We start from the raw sequence: 16,816 nt of genomic DNA on the forward strand, positions 1-16,816 counted from the left end.
AGAAACAGTCCTTTGCCCTCAAGAGGCTTTTAATCTATCAAAAGAGACGTTGTATACATATCTTGTATCCACATAAAAGTGAATATAAAATAAGTATGAGTAAAATATATACAGGATTTTAAAATGGAAGGTAGGTAAATCAGGAGACTTCATGTAAGAACCAGCACTTGAGACAAGCATGGAGCTTAAAGCATCAAGTTTGTAATCAAGAAGACTATCTTCCTGAGCTCAAATTTGGCCTCAGAAACTTATTAGCTGTGTGACCCTGGCCAAATCATCTAACTCAGTTTGCCTTACTTCCTCATCTGGAAAAAGAGCTGGAAAAAGGAAATGATGAACCTCTCCAGTATCTTTGCCAAAAAATCTCAAATGGGGTCATGAAGAGTTGGACATGACTGAAAAAACTCAACAAAAATTACAATAAAGAGATTCCAAAAAACAAATAAGGAGAGGGGGCTTTCCCATTGTTGAAAACAGCTTGTACAAACACATAGAGATAGAGGATGCAACAATCTATTGGACACAAAAAAAGAAAAAGAAAAGAAGGAAGGGAGAAAGGGAAGGAAGGAAGGAAGGAAGGAAGGAAAGAAAGAAGGAGGGAGGGAGAATGATTTATATATGGCTCTAAGGTATCAGGAGAGACAAAGGCAAGGGGTGGAGTCTGAACACTGATGAGAGTGGGAATTTCCAGGTATGGACCATCAATTCGGTTCTGATAGGCTGAGGGTAGGACCATAAATTCTGATAAATAGGGAGTGAAGGGGATAGTCACTAGAGACAGAAAGTCTAGAACTAGAGCTATGTAAGCATATCTCTTAGTAACATATCTGTCTCATGGAATGCTAATGGTCAGGGATCCCAGCCCTAATTACCTCAATCCTAATGGTCAAGAAAGGGGTTTGCAACCAGGGGGATTGAGGTAGAACAATTTAGGGAAACTGAGGCAGGACACTAAAAGGAAACTGTGGCACAACGGGATGCATGAGATGATAACAGCAACAATTGCAACAATTGACACAGAAAAGGCATAACTGTAATTTTAATTTTGCTTCAATATTCCCTTCTGGAGAAAATGATTAGAAAGAAATAAAACAAAAAATGTTCAAAGGTACTACATCTAGATGAATAATGAAATGAAAAAATTGGCAAATGCATTTGATGAGCCATTATCTACTTTAAATTTTTTTTTCCCCTGAGCCAGTTGGTGTTGTGACTTGCCCAGAGTCACACCTAGGAAGTGTTATCTGTCTGAGACCAGATTTGAACTCCGGTCTAGTGCTCTATCCACTGTGCCACCTAGTGTAATGGGCTGAGGTTTGAGCTGATGCACTGAGGTCCCAAGTACATGAGGCTAGATAGTAATTGGGCTATACTCTATTAATATACATGATTGGATTAAGAATGGTCCCTGCCCACTCTCCTTGCAAGTCCTGATGTGTTGTATAGGAAATGACGATTTTGGTGGGTGGAGGCAGAGAGGGAAGAAGACAAGTGGGGAGAGATTGGACTGAGTTCGAGACTCCGAGCTGCTGGTTGTGTGGCTGCTGGTCGAGCTAGCTTCTTGACTCAGCTGCACACATTGCTATCGCCGATTCTCTTCCACCTCCAATCCTTCTTCACTGAGAATAAAGACTGACGATTTTCCCCTAACCTGAATTCCTGTCTCGTGCTGATCTTAAAATACACGATCATAACATTTGGCGCCCTACAGTGGGAACCAAGGACTGAAGAAGTCTCCGGTGACCAGGAACTTGGGTGAGTATTGTTAATAGACAAATAAGGAACTTATTTTCTTAAAAACTAAACCAGTAATCTTTTTTTTTTTGGCTAAAATGGGACAAAGGCTAGCTAAAGACTCTCCATCCCCGCCCCCAACCCCACCCAAGAGTGGTGCTATGGAAAGCATGATTAAGCTGACAGAAATACATGGGTTACTTATAACTTGGGAACAGATAGCGAGATTTGTGGGTATATTAAACTGCATCTCCCCTTGGATCGTAGAGGAGGAGCAGATCTCTCGAGATAACTGGTCCCGGGTTGGACAAGAGATGTTCATACATTTCAGAGAATATGGTCCTCATTCAATTCCCATGGAGGCATTTTATTTATACAATGTATTTCAGTTAGCACTAAGAATCCCTAGAAGAAAGAAAAAGCCCTTGACTCCTTCCACTCCTCCTCAAATTAGCCATGATATTAAGGAGAAAGACAATGAAGAGATTAATGACCATATCCCCACGTTGGGCGCCAAATGTTATGATCGTGTATTTTAAGATCAGCACGAGACAGGAATTCAGGTTAGGGGAAAATCGTCAGTCTTTATTCTCAGTGAAGAAGGATTGGAGGTGGAAGAGAATCGGCGATAGCAATGTGTGCAGCTGAGTCAAGAAGCTAGCTCGACCAGCAGCCACACAACCAGCAGCTCGGAGTCTCGAACTCAGCCCAATCTCTCCCCACTTGTCTTCTTCCCTCTCTGCCTCCACCCACCAAAATCGTCATTTCCTATACAACACATCAGGACTTGCAAGGAGAGTGGGCAGGGACCATTCTTAATCCAATCATGTATATTAATAGAGTATAGCCCAATTACTATCTAGCCTCATGTACTTGGGACCTCAGTGCATCAGATTCTCTGAGACATAGGACTTGAAAACTCTCAGGAATCATTGGATTCTCTGAGACATAGGACTTGAAAACTCTCAGGAATCATTGGATTCTCTGAGAAATGATAAGACTGTTACAACACTTCAAAATCTGCTGGAATCATTGGATTCCTAACACATAAAAAGACTTTTCAGGACTTCAAAAACTCAGGGGATCATTGGATTCCCTGACATTGAAACAATGGACAATAGATTGGTTTTGGACTATCTCTTGGCTGCTGAAGAAGGTGTATGTGTGACTGTTGTTTACATACCCACCTTCTAGGACTTCTGGTGATCTTTTCCAACACCATGTTGATTTATATTGTTTGCTATTCCGCTACTTGTGTGTACAATTCATGTTTGTTACACCACATCGAGCCTGCACTGACTGAGGGGAGGGTCATCCGTAATAGCCTCTGCGTTATTGCTATGTGCTTGTGTCATACCTCCCATGCTGATGGGTTTGTGCATATTAAGACCCTTCAGCCCAGAAACCCGCTAGCAACCCCCATTTCCCTTTGGTGCTTTTCATCTCCCTTCCTGAGATGTCAGGTAGGGCGTGATCATCTCCTTTTTAGTGCTTTCACGGCCTTTTCTGAGAAGTCAGGGAGGCTGTGATCACCTCCTTTTCGGTGCTTTCACCTCCTTCCCTGAGAAGTTAGGGAGGCTGTGATCACCTCCCCTTGGGGGCTCTGACCTCCCTGAGGAGTCAGGGATGGCATGACCACCGGTGTTCTAAAATAAAAGAAAGCGGGAAATGTAATGGGCTGAGGTTTGAGCTGATGCACTGAGGTCCCAAGTACATGAGGCTAGATAGTAATTGGGCTATACTCTATTAATATACATGATTGGATTAAGAATGGTCCCTGCCCACTCTCCTTGCAAGTCCTGATGTGTTGTATAGGAAATGACGATTTTGGTGGGTGGAGGCAGAGAGGGAAGAAGACAAGTGGGGAGAGATTGGGCTGAGTTCGAGACTCCGAGCTGCTGGTTGTGTGGCTGCTGGTCGAGCTAGCTTCTTGACTCAGCTGCACACATTGCTATCGCCGATTCTCTTCCACCTCCAATCCTTCTTCACTGAGAATAAAGACTGACGATTTTCCCCTAACCTGAATTCCTGTCTCGTGCTGATCTTAAAATACACGATCATAACAACCTAGCTGCCCCAACTTTAAAAGATTTAGAGTCTAAATCACTGATTAGAGAAGTGAAAATTAAAACAACTCTGAGTTTCCACCTTATATCTATCAGGTTAGCTAATGGCAGAAAAGGGAAATGAAAAATGTTGATGGGGATATGGAAAAATAGAGACATCAGTGCATTATTGGAGGAGTTGTGAACTGATCCAACAATCCTGAAGAGCAATTCAGAACTATGCCCAAAGAGCTATAAACTATGCATACCATTTGACCTAGCAATACCATAACTAGATCTGTATCCCCTAAAAAAATTTTTAAAAAAGACTTGTATATACAAAAATATTTATAGTAATTCTTTTTATAGTAGCAAAGAAATGGAAATTGGAAATGACTGAACAAGTAACATATGATTGTGGTTGAATACTATTGTATTATACAAAATAACTTTAGGATGCTCTCAGGAAAACCTGGCTTACATAAATTAATGCAAAATGAAATGATCAAAACCAAAAGAACACTGAACTATAATATACTTAGCTATTTTCAGCAATACAATGATCCAAGACCATATCAAAGGACTTATGATGTCCTTTGATAAAGCTATTCACGTCCAGAGAAAGAACTAATGAATTCTGAGTGCAAATCAAAACATACTTTAAAAAATTTCCTTTATTTTTCTTGGGATTTTTTTTTTCCTGGCCTGTGTTTTCTTTTACAACATGACTAATATGGAAATATGTTTTCCATGACTGTACATACAGAATCTATATCAAATTGCTTACCTCCTATTGAGGGTCAAATCACCTAATCTGGTTGCTTCTGGTTCTTTCAACTGTACAATAGGGATAATAACAGCAGCTATCTCAAAAGTTATGAGGATCAAATGAGGTAATCTCTATAAATGCACTTATCACAGTGTCTGACACATAGTAGTAAATGTTTATTTCACTTTTCCTTCTTTATGATTAATGAATCCACATTCACACTGGAAGGTCTTTCTAGAGACAAGAAATACTTGTCAAATTTGACTAATTAAGAGGGATAACTAACATGTAAGATAACAGAATCAAGACCCAAAAAGATTTCTACAGTATGGAAAGCAGGCCAGAGTAAATAGAATGAATGAAACTTAATGACAATAACAAACAGCTTTTTTAGTTGGATTGAGGTAAAGAGGAAGATTTTCTTCAAATCCTTTTGTTGATATTTTCCACAGTAAAATTTGGCCAGATTTTAAAATTAATCTCAATGGACTATAACAATTTAAAAAACTTTTTTCCTTTTTTTTGGGGGGTGGGGAAACAGAAATCATGGGATCATTTAAACATGGGATCATGTTTAAAAGTAGCAGAGAAGTAATAAGGAAGAACTTCCTAACAGAACTGAAACCAAAACTGAAACAGGTACTTTTGTCAATGGAAAAAAATCAACAAGGCAAAAAAATTTGTGAGTTCCCTTGATGACAATTTCATTCTTCCAAAGGCAGAAAGGATGCTAAATGGGATTTATTCTTTCAAGGGAATTGGCTGCCAATATAGAGTGATAACAAGCTTAGAACCATGTAAGGTAAGATTTCAGAGGATCCAAATTAAGAATAGCTAAAATCCCAAATAAAGGGATAAATGGTATAGGATGCTATCAAGAACAAGAGGATAATAGATAAAAAGAAGACAGAACTACTCAACTCTATCTTGCTTCTGTTTTGTCTTCCAAAGATAATAAGCTTAAGATTAGGTTAGAAAGGATAAAATAAAAATGATTTACAAGGCATGAAAAGACAAACACAAATGACTGAATGAAGAAGAAAAAAGAGAAAATGTCTAATGAGATCAACATGGATGCACAGAGAATTAAAGAAATAAATTTAAGTAAATTTAAATCATTGAAATAAACTTAAGTGAAATTTAAATTTAAATAATTAAATAATTTTTATTTAAATAAAGTTAAGAAAGAAATAAGGGCAAGTAAATGATTCTAAGGATGAATATGAGACGGGTTGATCTTTTAAGTTTAGTCTACAGTTACAAGGCTAATAATGATATGAGATTTAGGATGAATATTACAAAAAGCTTAGTTAGCTAGGCTGAGATCAAGAGGAGTTTATTTAATAGAATATTTAGAATAGAATTATTTAATAGAAGTACGGGGAAGGGAAAGGAATAAACATTTATTTTCTATGTGCCAGGCACTGAGAATTGCTGACACAATGAAGACAAATTGTATCATTTAACCTTTAGCACCTAGCTTCTCTATAATGGTCATCTCCTATTTTGGTTTTGATTTGTTTTTGTTTTTTTTTCCTAGGAAGAAAAAACGGAAATAAGCATTTTAAAAGGACCTCCTTTGTGCCAGGCAATGCTAAAGACTTTGCAAGTATTGACTAATGTCAGTCTCACAACAACTCTGAGAGATAGATGCTATTATTATCTCCATTTTGTAGATGAGGAAACTGAAACAAGCAGCAGTTTAATGACCTGCCCATGGTCACATAGCCAGTGAGTATGTGAAGTCAAATCTGAACTTAGATCTTTTTGATTCCAGACCCAGTGCTCTACCCATTTTGCTATTGGTGCCCTTCTCTATCAAGGAGAATAGTCTTTGGATAGGGAAATATTAATCAAACATGAAAACTAAAAAGGAATTAGAATGTAAAATAAAGAAAAAAAGATACCTCTTAATTCTCCTGAAGAAGTTAAAAAAAAAAACCACTGAACATAATCTTGTTACTGCAAATACTTTGCAAATATGAGTCCTAATTAGTTATCTCTGAAAAGTAGTGGAAAATGTCAAAGATGTCACTGAGCCAGAGGCAAGCAAATGGTCTCATGACTTTCCAAAAAAAAAAAAAAAAAAAAAAAAAAGGGGGAGGATAGTTTTGTTTTGTTTTGTTTAAACTTGGGCCTTAATTTTAATATCTGGCAAAATTTTATTGCAGAAAAGATGAACTAAGGGATTTTTTTTCCCTAAATCTTCCTCTTTTATCTCAACACAGGTCACAAAGCTGCTTTTAACATTTATCCTCAACCTAAAGTCATTGTAAACTTAATCATTCCTAACTAGTCTTCTCATATTCACCCTTAGTAGTAATTTCTTGTTCTTTTTATATCTTCTTGGGACTGACTTGGTAGAAAGAGAAGTGGTAATCACAACAAGGTAGAGGAGGTTCAACAAGAATAAGTCCCAACATGCTAACTTCATTTCCTTTTTTGCCATTAATAAGACTGTTCTATTAGAAGAATGTCATGTATATTCTACTTATTTTTATCTGAAGATAAATTGTAAGGTATTAAGAAAACACCTAACTTTCCTGCTAAATTAAGGTTACTAGATCCCAGCATCTTGAAAGAATTGATAGATATTATAACAATGGCAAAAATGCTACCAAATTAGTCTATTGTTTAAGCCACATCTTGCCATCTTTTCCACAGGAATGCATCTGAAGGACCCTGATAGCATTTTAAGTTTACAAGAAGATATGAACTGAATATTAGTAGGATTAGTTAAATTTAGAAGTAGAGTTGAATCTAATAAGATTAAATAATGATAAATATAAAGTCATACATTTTGTATAACACCACTGTAAAAACAATTTTGAAAACTGTAAGATATATAGTCAATACAATGACTATTCATAATTCTGGAAGACAGATGATGAAACATACTATTTCTTTCCTGAATGGAAAAGGGATAAATTTGGTATGCAAAACTATACATACACATATCTATATCAATAGACATAAGAAGTTTATGTAGATCCAATTAGAAAAGTTGGATTGCTTGAATATGCTCATTTATTAGAAAAAAATTTATTTACCCTTTTTTAATAAGTAAAGAGGATTGGACGATAAGAAAATAAATTTCTGGGTTTTTTTTTTAAGAAAGATGCTATGTACGTAAAATGTTGCATGCACCTTCAAATGACGCCATATTTTCACTTTTGTTTCAGTGTTTTACATCATTAGAAGAGAGTTCTCATGAATAAGGGAAACTGTGAAATAGATTAGGAGAAATAAGGAACAATAATATCTCTTTTAATCTCCATTTAATCCTCTCCCCTAATTCTAAATGGTATATTCCTTTTCCCAAATTCCCAGCCAGTGAATTCTGGATATTTTATCCACCAAAAAATGTTAACATGAAACATGAAATAAATTTGAGAAGTACCATTCTTCCACTACAGAGAAGAAGAAATGAATTTCCCTCTTGTTCTCCTCCCCCAAAAAACAACCTTCAAGCAGATCTAGAAAATGTATCAGACAGAATGCCAGAATCAAACCAAATCCTGATTCAAGAATTCAAGGAGAAAAATCACAGTGAACAATTTCTGATAGGCTTAAAATTATTGATCAGCATAATTACCAACCAGGATACTAGAGATCTAGTGATGAAACATAGTACCCTTCTCATTGTATAGCTAAATGGAACATGGATAAAGCACTGGGCTTAGAATCAGAAAGATTCATGTTCATAAATTCATATCCAGCCTCAAATACTGATTAGCTGTGTGACACTGAGCAAGTCATTTAACCCCTATTTACTTCAGTTCTTCATCTGTAAAAATAAACTGAAGAAGGAAATGACAAACCACTCTAATATCTTTGTCAAAAAAAAAAAAAAATTCTCCAAAATAAGGTTAGAAAGAGCAGACACAACTGAACAAAAGCAAACAAAAAATCCTCCTCATTACTGAGATGAACCTCACAGTAATCTTTTCTTTTTCACAATGACCAATGTAGAAATTTGTTTTTCAGTTAACATAAAATATGTCTTGTATGACTTCACATGCATAATGGGTATCATGTTATTTGCATTCTCAGTGGAGGGGCCAGGGGATGGTGAATGGGGGAGAATTTAAAACTCAAAAAAAAAACTTTAATAAATATATAGGTTTGTAACAAAGGGTCTGTTTTTCTTCTTTTCCACTGGGAAGGAAGAAGAAAAGGCAGATTTTTGCCAATTGAAAAACTTCAAAAATTTGTTAAATTAAAAAAAAATTAAAGTGTAATGCCAGAGAAACTGAGGCAAGACAGAGATTGGTTTTTAATCATTTTAATTGTGGAGAATTTAGACTAGCCAAAGCCAGCCACCTGCATGGGGCTCTTGCCTCAAAGCATTCAGCAGAATTAATTGCATCGAGCAATTAATTCAGGAGACTTTTATATCTAAGAGAAACAAAAGCTTATATAAGGGGAGGGTGAGGTTAATGGGTGGGAGACAAGCCATAATTCCAGGAAAGGATCATAACTTAATCCTGAGATGATGGGAATCAAGGCCAGGAGGCAACAAGGCAAGAGGCAATACCCAAAAGGAGGGGGAATCATCCCAGCAGGCATTTGTAATAAACCACCTGGGATTTTTATAATTCACTGGTATTTCAGGGCCTCTTAATTTCTCCATTCCTAAAGAACAAAAGAGTGGGGCTATAATAATTTTATTAGGGCATAATAATTCAGGGAAACAGACATTACAACAGCAAACTACTAATAACATTAGAAATCTTCATAAGGATTCTTTCTTCTCCGTGTAATATAAGTCTGTCATTCACTTCAGCTACATCTAAATTTGGAAGCAAATACAGTTTTACACCTAAAAATTACTTCATGATTCAAACATATTTTGAAAATGATACTTTACAAATCTGATCTTTTAAAAAGAGATCTATACTGATTTTTCTTGTGCAGCAAAATAATTGCATAAATATGTATGCCTATATTGGATTTACATATACTTTTATCATGTTTAACATATCTTAAATTACTTGCCATCTAAAGAAGAGGGTTGGGGGAAGGGAGTGGAAATTGGAACACAAGGTTTTGCAAGGGTCAATGTTAAAAAATTATCCTTGCATATGTTTTGAAAATAAAAAGCTTCAATTAAAAATAAATAAAAAGAGACCTATAAAGTAGGAGTCTCTTGAGGAAGGCTGTTGTTGGTCATTCATTCTTAGCTAATTTTTCATCTGAACAATATTTCCCCTGGCTAGGCTTTACTCTCAAAGGCTTTATTTCTTTATAAACATTACCCCATCAGTAGGAGAAGGAGAATGATATGGACAAGGCAAATCCAATTTACACTCATCTAATGACTAATTTGTTAAACATTTTTGTCATTATACTGCTGCATTTTTTACTTCAAATAATAGCTTTTTACTTTCAAAGTATATGCAAAGATATTTTTTAACATTCACCCTTGCAAAACCTTGTGTTCCAAATTTTTTTGCCTCTCCTTTCCCTTCTCTCCCTCTAGACAATTTTTCCCTTTTTTATGATCTCTTTGGAATACAGATCCAATAGAGACACTGCTAGATCAAAGGGTATGCACAGTTTGATAGCCCTTTGGACATAGTTCCATGTTTCTTGCCAGAATGGTTGGATCAATTCACAACTCTACTAACAATTGTGCAGGGTTTTTTTTTCCCCCAGTCATTTTCAACTCTTTGTGACCCCATTTGGGATTTTCTTGGCAAAGATACTGGAAGGGTTTACCATTTCCTTCTCCAGATCATTTTTATAAATAAATTAAGGCAAACAGGGTTAAGTGACTTGTCTAGGGTCACATAGCTAGTCAATGTTTAAGGCTGGATGTGAACTTGGCAAGATAAGTCTTCCTAACACCAGTCTGGAATTCCATCCCCTGCACCAACTAGCTGCCCACTAAACATTTACTTCCAAAGGAATAAGTTAAATGGGCTTAACCCTCAAGTCACACAGTGATTCTTTTTTCCTTATTTTAATCTTACCTTATTAAATTCTGACACACTTGGCATTCTGCAGTGCATCTAAAAGAACAGATTAAAACAGTTATTAATTAATCCATAAATTTTAAAATCAATGAAGCTTTCAGATGGATACAAATAATTTCTTAGGAATATATATACAATAAAGTCTCTTGTGGAGTGTATAAAGAATTTATCTCATATTCTAGTTAATAATATTAACATAACCATCAAACACTGATTACCTATCTTCAGGGATAAAAATGAAACAAAATGTCACAAAACAACTCAACTGAAAATCTCATGTTCCTTCCTAAAGCTTACTCTTTTTAACTTGCAATTTTTAGCTTAGCTTAGTATTTTCAATAAAGAAATCTTGACTATAAAGAACTGTAGCCAAGAAAAATGGCAGACACTAGAGACTGGATATAAGGTATTACAGTTTATTCAGAGTTTTGTCTATACTGTATATGAATAACTGTCTGACTTTTTAGATAAATCTCAATCAAAAGGTTACCAAAAAATTAAAAATGAAAGACAGCTTGGTTTAGTGGAAAGATATGGAATCTGTTTTCAAATCTTCCCCTTTTCCCCTCTCCCATTCTCCTATATTTCCTCCAAGCCTCACTTCCTCTCCATGGGTTTCAACTTGACCAGGTAACCACAAAGGTCAATCACATGATCTTAGGAAAATGAAATCATTTAGATTCTCTCCATATGATCAGGCATGAATAGTTCTAGAGAAGAAAGAAGTCAATGTTAATATCAAAAATACTGGCTAACATTTATAAAGTGTTTAATATACGATGTTAATTGTTTATAACTTTTTTTCATTTGATCCTCAAAACAACCCTGGGAGTTGGGTACTATTATTAATAGTTATGTGTATATTAATAGTGTGTATATTAATAGTTGTGTGTATATTAATATGTGTACTATTATATAATCATCATCATTAGCAATTCTAGTAGTAGGCTCACATAACTAGCAAGTTATCTAAGATCACATTTGAACTCAGGTATTCCTTGACTTCACACCTAGTGTTCTATCAACCTAGCTCCACCTAGCTGCCCCAATAGTGTTGATCAGTAGAGAAAAGTAGAATTCAGATGCAGATAAAGATTCTAGTACCCAGACAAAAAACAGACAGGAAAGATTCAATCTATTTTCTGTGGGCCAGTCCACAAGGTAAGATTAAGTATTCATTCTTTAGAGGATGAATCTACATAAAATTTCAAGTATTTTCCCCCTAGCTAAATTCTTCAGAAATATTTATCATGCTGCACAAGAAAAATCAGATCAAAATTGAAAAATGAGAAAGAAAACAAAAAGCAAACAAACAACAACAAAAAAGGTGAAAACACTATTTTGTGATCCATATTCAGTCTCCACAGTCCTCTCTCTAGATGGCTCTCTTCATTTAAAGTCTATTGGAATTGGCCTGAATCATCTCATTGTTGAAAAGAGCCTCAAAACAAACTCAACCAATTTCTCAAGTGAATCACCATATTTTCTTTTCAATATCCTAAATAGTATGTTTTGGTTATCAACATATAAAAATTATACATTGTACCTGTGAGGATCTTTTGTGCTGGGTATAATTTGTATACATTCCCTTTTGTCAAAGACTTCTTCAATCCAGGACTTTTGAGGCTAAAGAGAAAAATAACAATCAGTCTCATTCTGAAAATGCAACGTGGTATCAATGATTCAGAAAATTCTGAAATACAGTGAACCACAACACCACCAATTAAAATATCAAGGCCAAACCACTGAAGCTAAGCATTCACAGTTTTCTACAATGTTAAAAGTAAACAGAACCAACTGATAACTGGTTGCAGTAACTGGTAAGCAGTCATTAAACCAGATGAAAAACTAAGAGTATTCAACTAATTCATTGTATAAATAGAGACAAGCACTTTAATTTACTTCTAGTAGTTCATATGAGTTAATTAATATAACCAGTTTATTTGAGTTAGTATAATTAGTCTGATAAACATTTGGAATTGTGAAAGATAAGGTATAAAATAGTTCATATTCTTTCACCTAGAAATTCCACTAATGAGTTGCTAAAAGAAATCATGGCATCACCTAGATCACCAATGGACCAATCATCTAGATATGGAGGTAGACCCTTCCAATACAAATTATCATCAAGCACCAACCACCAATAACCACGGAAGTGGTTAACATAGTTTGCAAACCCTGTAGACATTCATCTTCAGGTTTTAGAACAAAGGTAGAATAATAAAATAAAATAAAAACACAGGGAAGCAAACTCCAGATCTAGGAAAGAAGTTCTAAGGGAATCAGATAGATTTGGGAGTAGATGTAGCTCACCTGGATCATAGCATAGGCCAAAGTAGGTAATGACAATAAGCAGAGTCCTACAAATGTAGAAACATCCAAAGCAACACTATCTCTGACTGCAAAATGATGGAATCAAGACTTTATACGCTCAACTGTTGAGGAGTGACTGGATGACTGAAAGATTAATGTAGGAAAGAGTAAATATGAAGATCAAAGAATATGGGAAGATGCGTAAGAAGTGATGCAGAGTGAAGAAACCAGAGCCAAAAAAATTATAAGTTCAATACAAATAAAGACAATGCAAAGAGGTAACAATACTGCTCAAATACAATGGACAATGTTGTTGACACACTGTCAAAGTAAAAACACATTCTTCTCCATCAATGATTAAACTATTAAAATAGAGCATAGTCCCATTCATTCCTTTAAGTGATTATCCATAAATGTGTTGAAGAAATGTGTTTTGTGGGAAACTTTGTCTGAAGGTTGAATGAGAAGTACTTGTATCAGAACAAAACGTATTACAAGAATTAATCAATTAAAATTTTTAAAAGTTAATTGAACAGCTAATTGTACAATATTTCAGAGTCTGATTCTTTTTGTACAGCAAAATAACGTTTTGGTCATGTATACTTATTGTGTATCTAATTTATATTTTAATGTACTTAACATCTACTGGTCATCCTGCCATCTGGGGGAGGAGGTGGGGGGTAAGAGGTGAAAAATTGGAACAAGAGGTTTGGCAGTTGTTAATGATGTAAAGTTACCCATGCATATATCCTGTAAATAAAAGGCTATTAAATAAAAAAAATTAATTGAACATATGTTTTACATGACTGCACATGTATAACCTTTATCTGATTGTTTATTATCTCAAAGAGAGAAAGGAGAAAAGCAAATTTGAATTGAAACTCAAAAATTTTTTAAAAATATTAAATGTTTTTTTCTTTAACAAACAATTAGGAAGGAAATAAAATGTTATTTTTAATTAAAAAATAAAGTTAATTGAGCAGTAGTCTCATCGTAAATGTAAAGGTTTGGCACAAGCTACACAAAGTACACATAGAAATAACTGAGTATCTTAAGGATATCAAAAGATCAGTTTAATACTTTGAAACACACTGTTAACAGAGTTTATTTGGATATTACACTTCAAATTTCCAAGTTATAAAATTATATATTGACTAGGAATTTTCTAAAAAATTAAGAAAAGTATAGAAAGAGGGAAGAGACAACAAAAGTTGGCAAAACAGAATGACATCTAAATAAAATATGTGTGACAATGTGTGCATATAATATATATACATACATGCATATATATGCAGAGATATATATATGCAAACACAGAAAAACAGAGATCTTCTATTCCAACCTACTCCAGCATTTGGGGGGAAACTAACTCATTCATAATAATTCATTCATTCGTTTTCACAAGTCATATACACTAGTAATGTAAAAAGATCATTTAATATGGTGCATGTAATTCATATAAAGAAAGATTCTAGTCCCAAAAGTTAAAATACCCAAATTAAAATTTAGAAGTGGAAGGATATCATCAGGGAGATCTCCAGAGCCCTGACAGAAGGAAAAGGATAAATGCAGAAGGAAGGGGAGGAAGAAGAAAAGAAGGGAAAATCCCTACATCCTTAAGAGATTACCTTCAGAATTTATGACCAAAGAAGAACTAGAGATCATTACTGATCACAAAATAGAAAATTTTGATTATACCAAACTGAAAAGATTTTTATACAAACAAAACTAATGCAGACAAGATTAGAAGGGAAGCAATAAACTGGGAAAATATTTTTACAGTCAAAGGTTCTGATAAAGGACTCATTTCCAAAATATAGAGAGAATTGACTCTAATTTATAAGAAATCAAGCCATTCTCCAATTGATAAATGGTCAAAGATATAAGCAGACAATTCTCAGATGAAGAAATTGAAACTATTTCTAGCCATATGAAAAGATGCTCCAAGTCATTATTAATCAGAGAAATGCAAATTAAGACAACTCTGAGATACCAGTATACACGTGTCAGATTGGGTAGAATGACAGGGAAAGATAATGCGGAATGTTGGAAGGGAAGTCAGGGACACTAATACATTGTTGGTGCAATTGTGAATAAATCCAACCATTCTGGAGAGCAATTTGGAACTATGCTCAAAAAGTTATCAAACTGTGCATACCCTTTGATCCAGCAGTGTTACTACTGGGCTTATATCCCAAAGAGATCTTAAAGAAGGGAAAGGGACCTGTATGTACTAAAATGTTTGTGGTAGCCCTCTTTGTAGTGGCCAAAAACTGGAAACTGAGTGGATGCCCATCAACTGGAGAATGGCTGAATAAATTGTGGCATATGAATATTATGGAATATTGTTGTTAAGTAAGAAATGACCAACAGGATGATTTCAGAAAGGCCTGGAGAGACTTATACGAACTGATGCTGAGTGAAACGAGCAGGGCCAGGAGATCATTATATACTTCAACAACAATACTATATGATGATCAATTCTGATAGATCTGGCCATCCTCAGCAATAAAATGAACCAAATCAGTTCCAATGGAGCAGTGATGAACTGAACCAGCTACACCCAGCGAAAGAACTCCAGAAGATGACTAAGAACCATTACATTGAATTCCCAATCCCTATATTTTTGCCTGCCTGCATTTTTTATTTCCTTCACAGGCTAATTGTACAATATTTCAGAGTCCAACTCTTTTTGTACAGCAAAATAACGGTTTGGTCATGTATACTTATTGTGTATCTAATTTAAACTTTAATATATTTAACATCTACTGGTCATCCTGCCATCTGGCAGAGGGGGTGGGGGGGAAGGAGGGGGAAAATTGGAACAAGAGGTTTGGCAATTGTCAATGCTGTAACATACAACATACATACAACCTGTAAATAAAAGACTATTAAAATAAAAATAAAAAATAAAAAAAGAGAGATTACATTCAGACATTTTCTTTTGGCACAATTATCTTCTGCTAATTTTCAATGATTCTACAATGTGTGTGTGTGTGTGCAGGCAGGGAGTTTCTAGTGATTTTTCCAATTGGAAAAGATCTAGTTGTACAATTTAGGCATGGAAGTGTCCAAAAAGGAGAATGTGTGCAAAATGGGACAAGAGACGAAAAGATTCAGAGCAGAAGCTGCCTGATGTGAGTACTATAGACATTCTGCCTTTGCCCATCAAAAACATTGACAAACAAAACAAAACAAAAACACATTTTCTATATTAACACAGCCTACTACTTAGCAGGCCTGCTCTTAATCACAAAGAACAATTATACACTGGAAGTTAATTTTATAGTCTGAATAAGCTCCAAACTTAAAATCAATTAGTAAATTAATTGACAAGTATTAAGTGACTACTAAAGTGCAAGGGGGATAGGATCAACTGGTACCTCAAAAATATTCAAATGTTATAGCTGTATTTTCAATAAATATACATTTGGTACTCATTTTCCTTCAGTATGTAAATTCTTGTTGATTGGCCTCCCCCATTTTAGATGAATTCTCTCTCAGTTTAAAGCAAAGTGGCTACATAGAAAAGGAAATCACATCTGAATTAGGAGCAGAAAATCTCAGATTTGGCTTTTTAAAATATGGCCCAATTGACTCAAAAGCAAAACCCAAGAAAAATTTTCTAAATATTGATTAAGAAATAAAGCTCATAAAAGCAAGTCTCTATCCTTCAAGGGACTCTGAACAATATTAACAATATGTAACATTTGGCAGCACTCCCTTAAGAAAACACATAAAAAAAAAAACAATAAATGTAGGATATTTTTAAACATACTTTTTACAGTTGCTTAATACTCCACCTATTTTTTTTTAAGGGAATATGTGACATAAGACTTTCTTAAGTAATCCATTTACTTGCCAGAAGAAATTGTTAATAACTGGAAATACTGTTTTCTAAAAAAAAGACATTTAATATCAAATTGTTTATAGCCTTTGAACCTGGGATCCCACTACTGGGTTTATACCCTGAAGAC

General features: G+C 34.9%; 1 protein-coding gene across 2 annotated transcripts in view; it reads right to left on the bottom strand.

Moving 5' to 3' along the window:
* The window catches only part of TRPM6 (transient receptor potential cation channel subfamily M member 6), a 161,102-nt gene that overhangs the window by 123,707 nt on the left and 20,579 nt on the right, over window positions 1-16,816 (bottom strand). For both annotated transcript variants that reach the window (XM_031939567.1, XM_031939578.1), the window contains exons 2-3: window positions 12,073-12,152; window positions 10,524-10,562 (exon numbers count right to left, since the gene is read on the bottom strand). In XM_031939567.1, coding sequence (XP_031795427.1) covers window positions 10,524-10,562; window positions 12,073-12,152 — 119 coding nt within the window. The remainder of the gene's footprint in view (window positions 1-10,523; window positions 10,563-12,072; window positions 12,153-16,816) is intronic.

The sequence above is a fragment of the Sarcophilus harrisii genome, chromosome 1 (genome assembly GCF_902635505.1).
Source record: "Sarcophilus harrisii chromosome 1, mSarHar1.11, whole genome shotgun sequence".
Classification (NCBI taxonomy): Eukaryota; Metazoa; Chordata; class Mammalia; order Dasyuromorphia; family Dasyuridae; genus Sarcophilus; species Sarcophilus harrisii.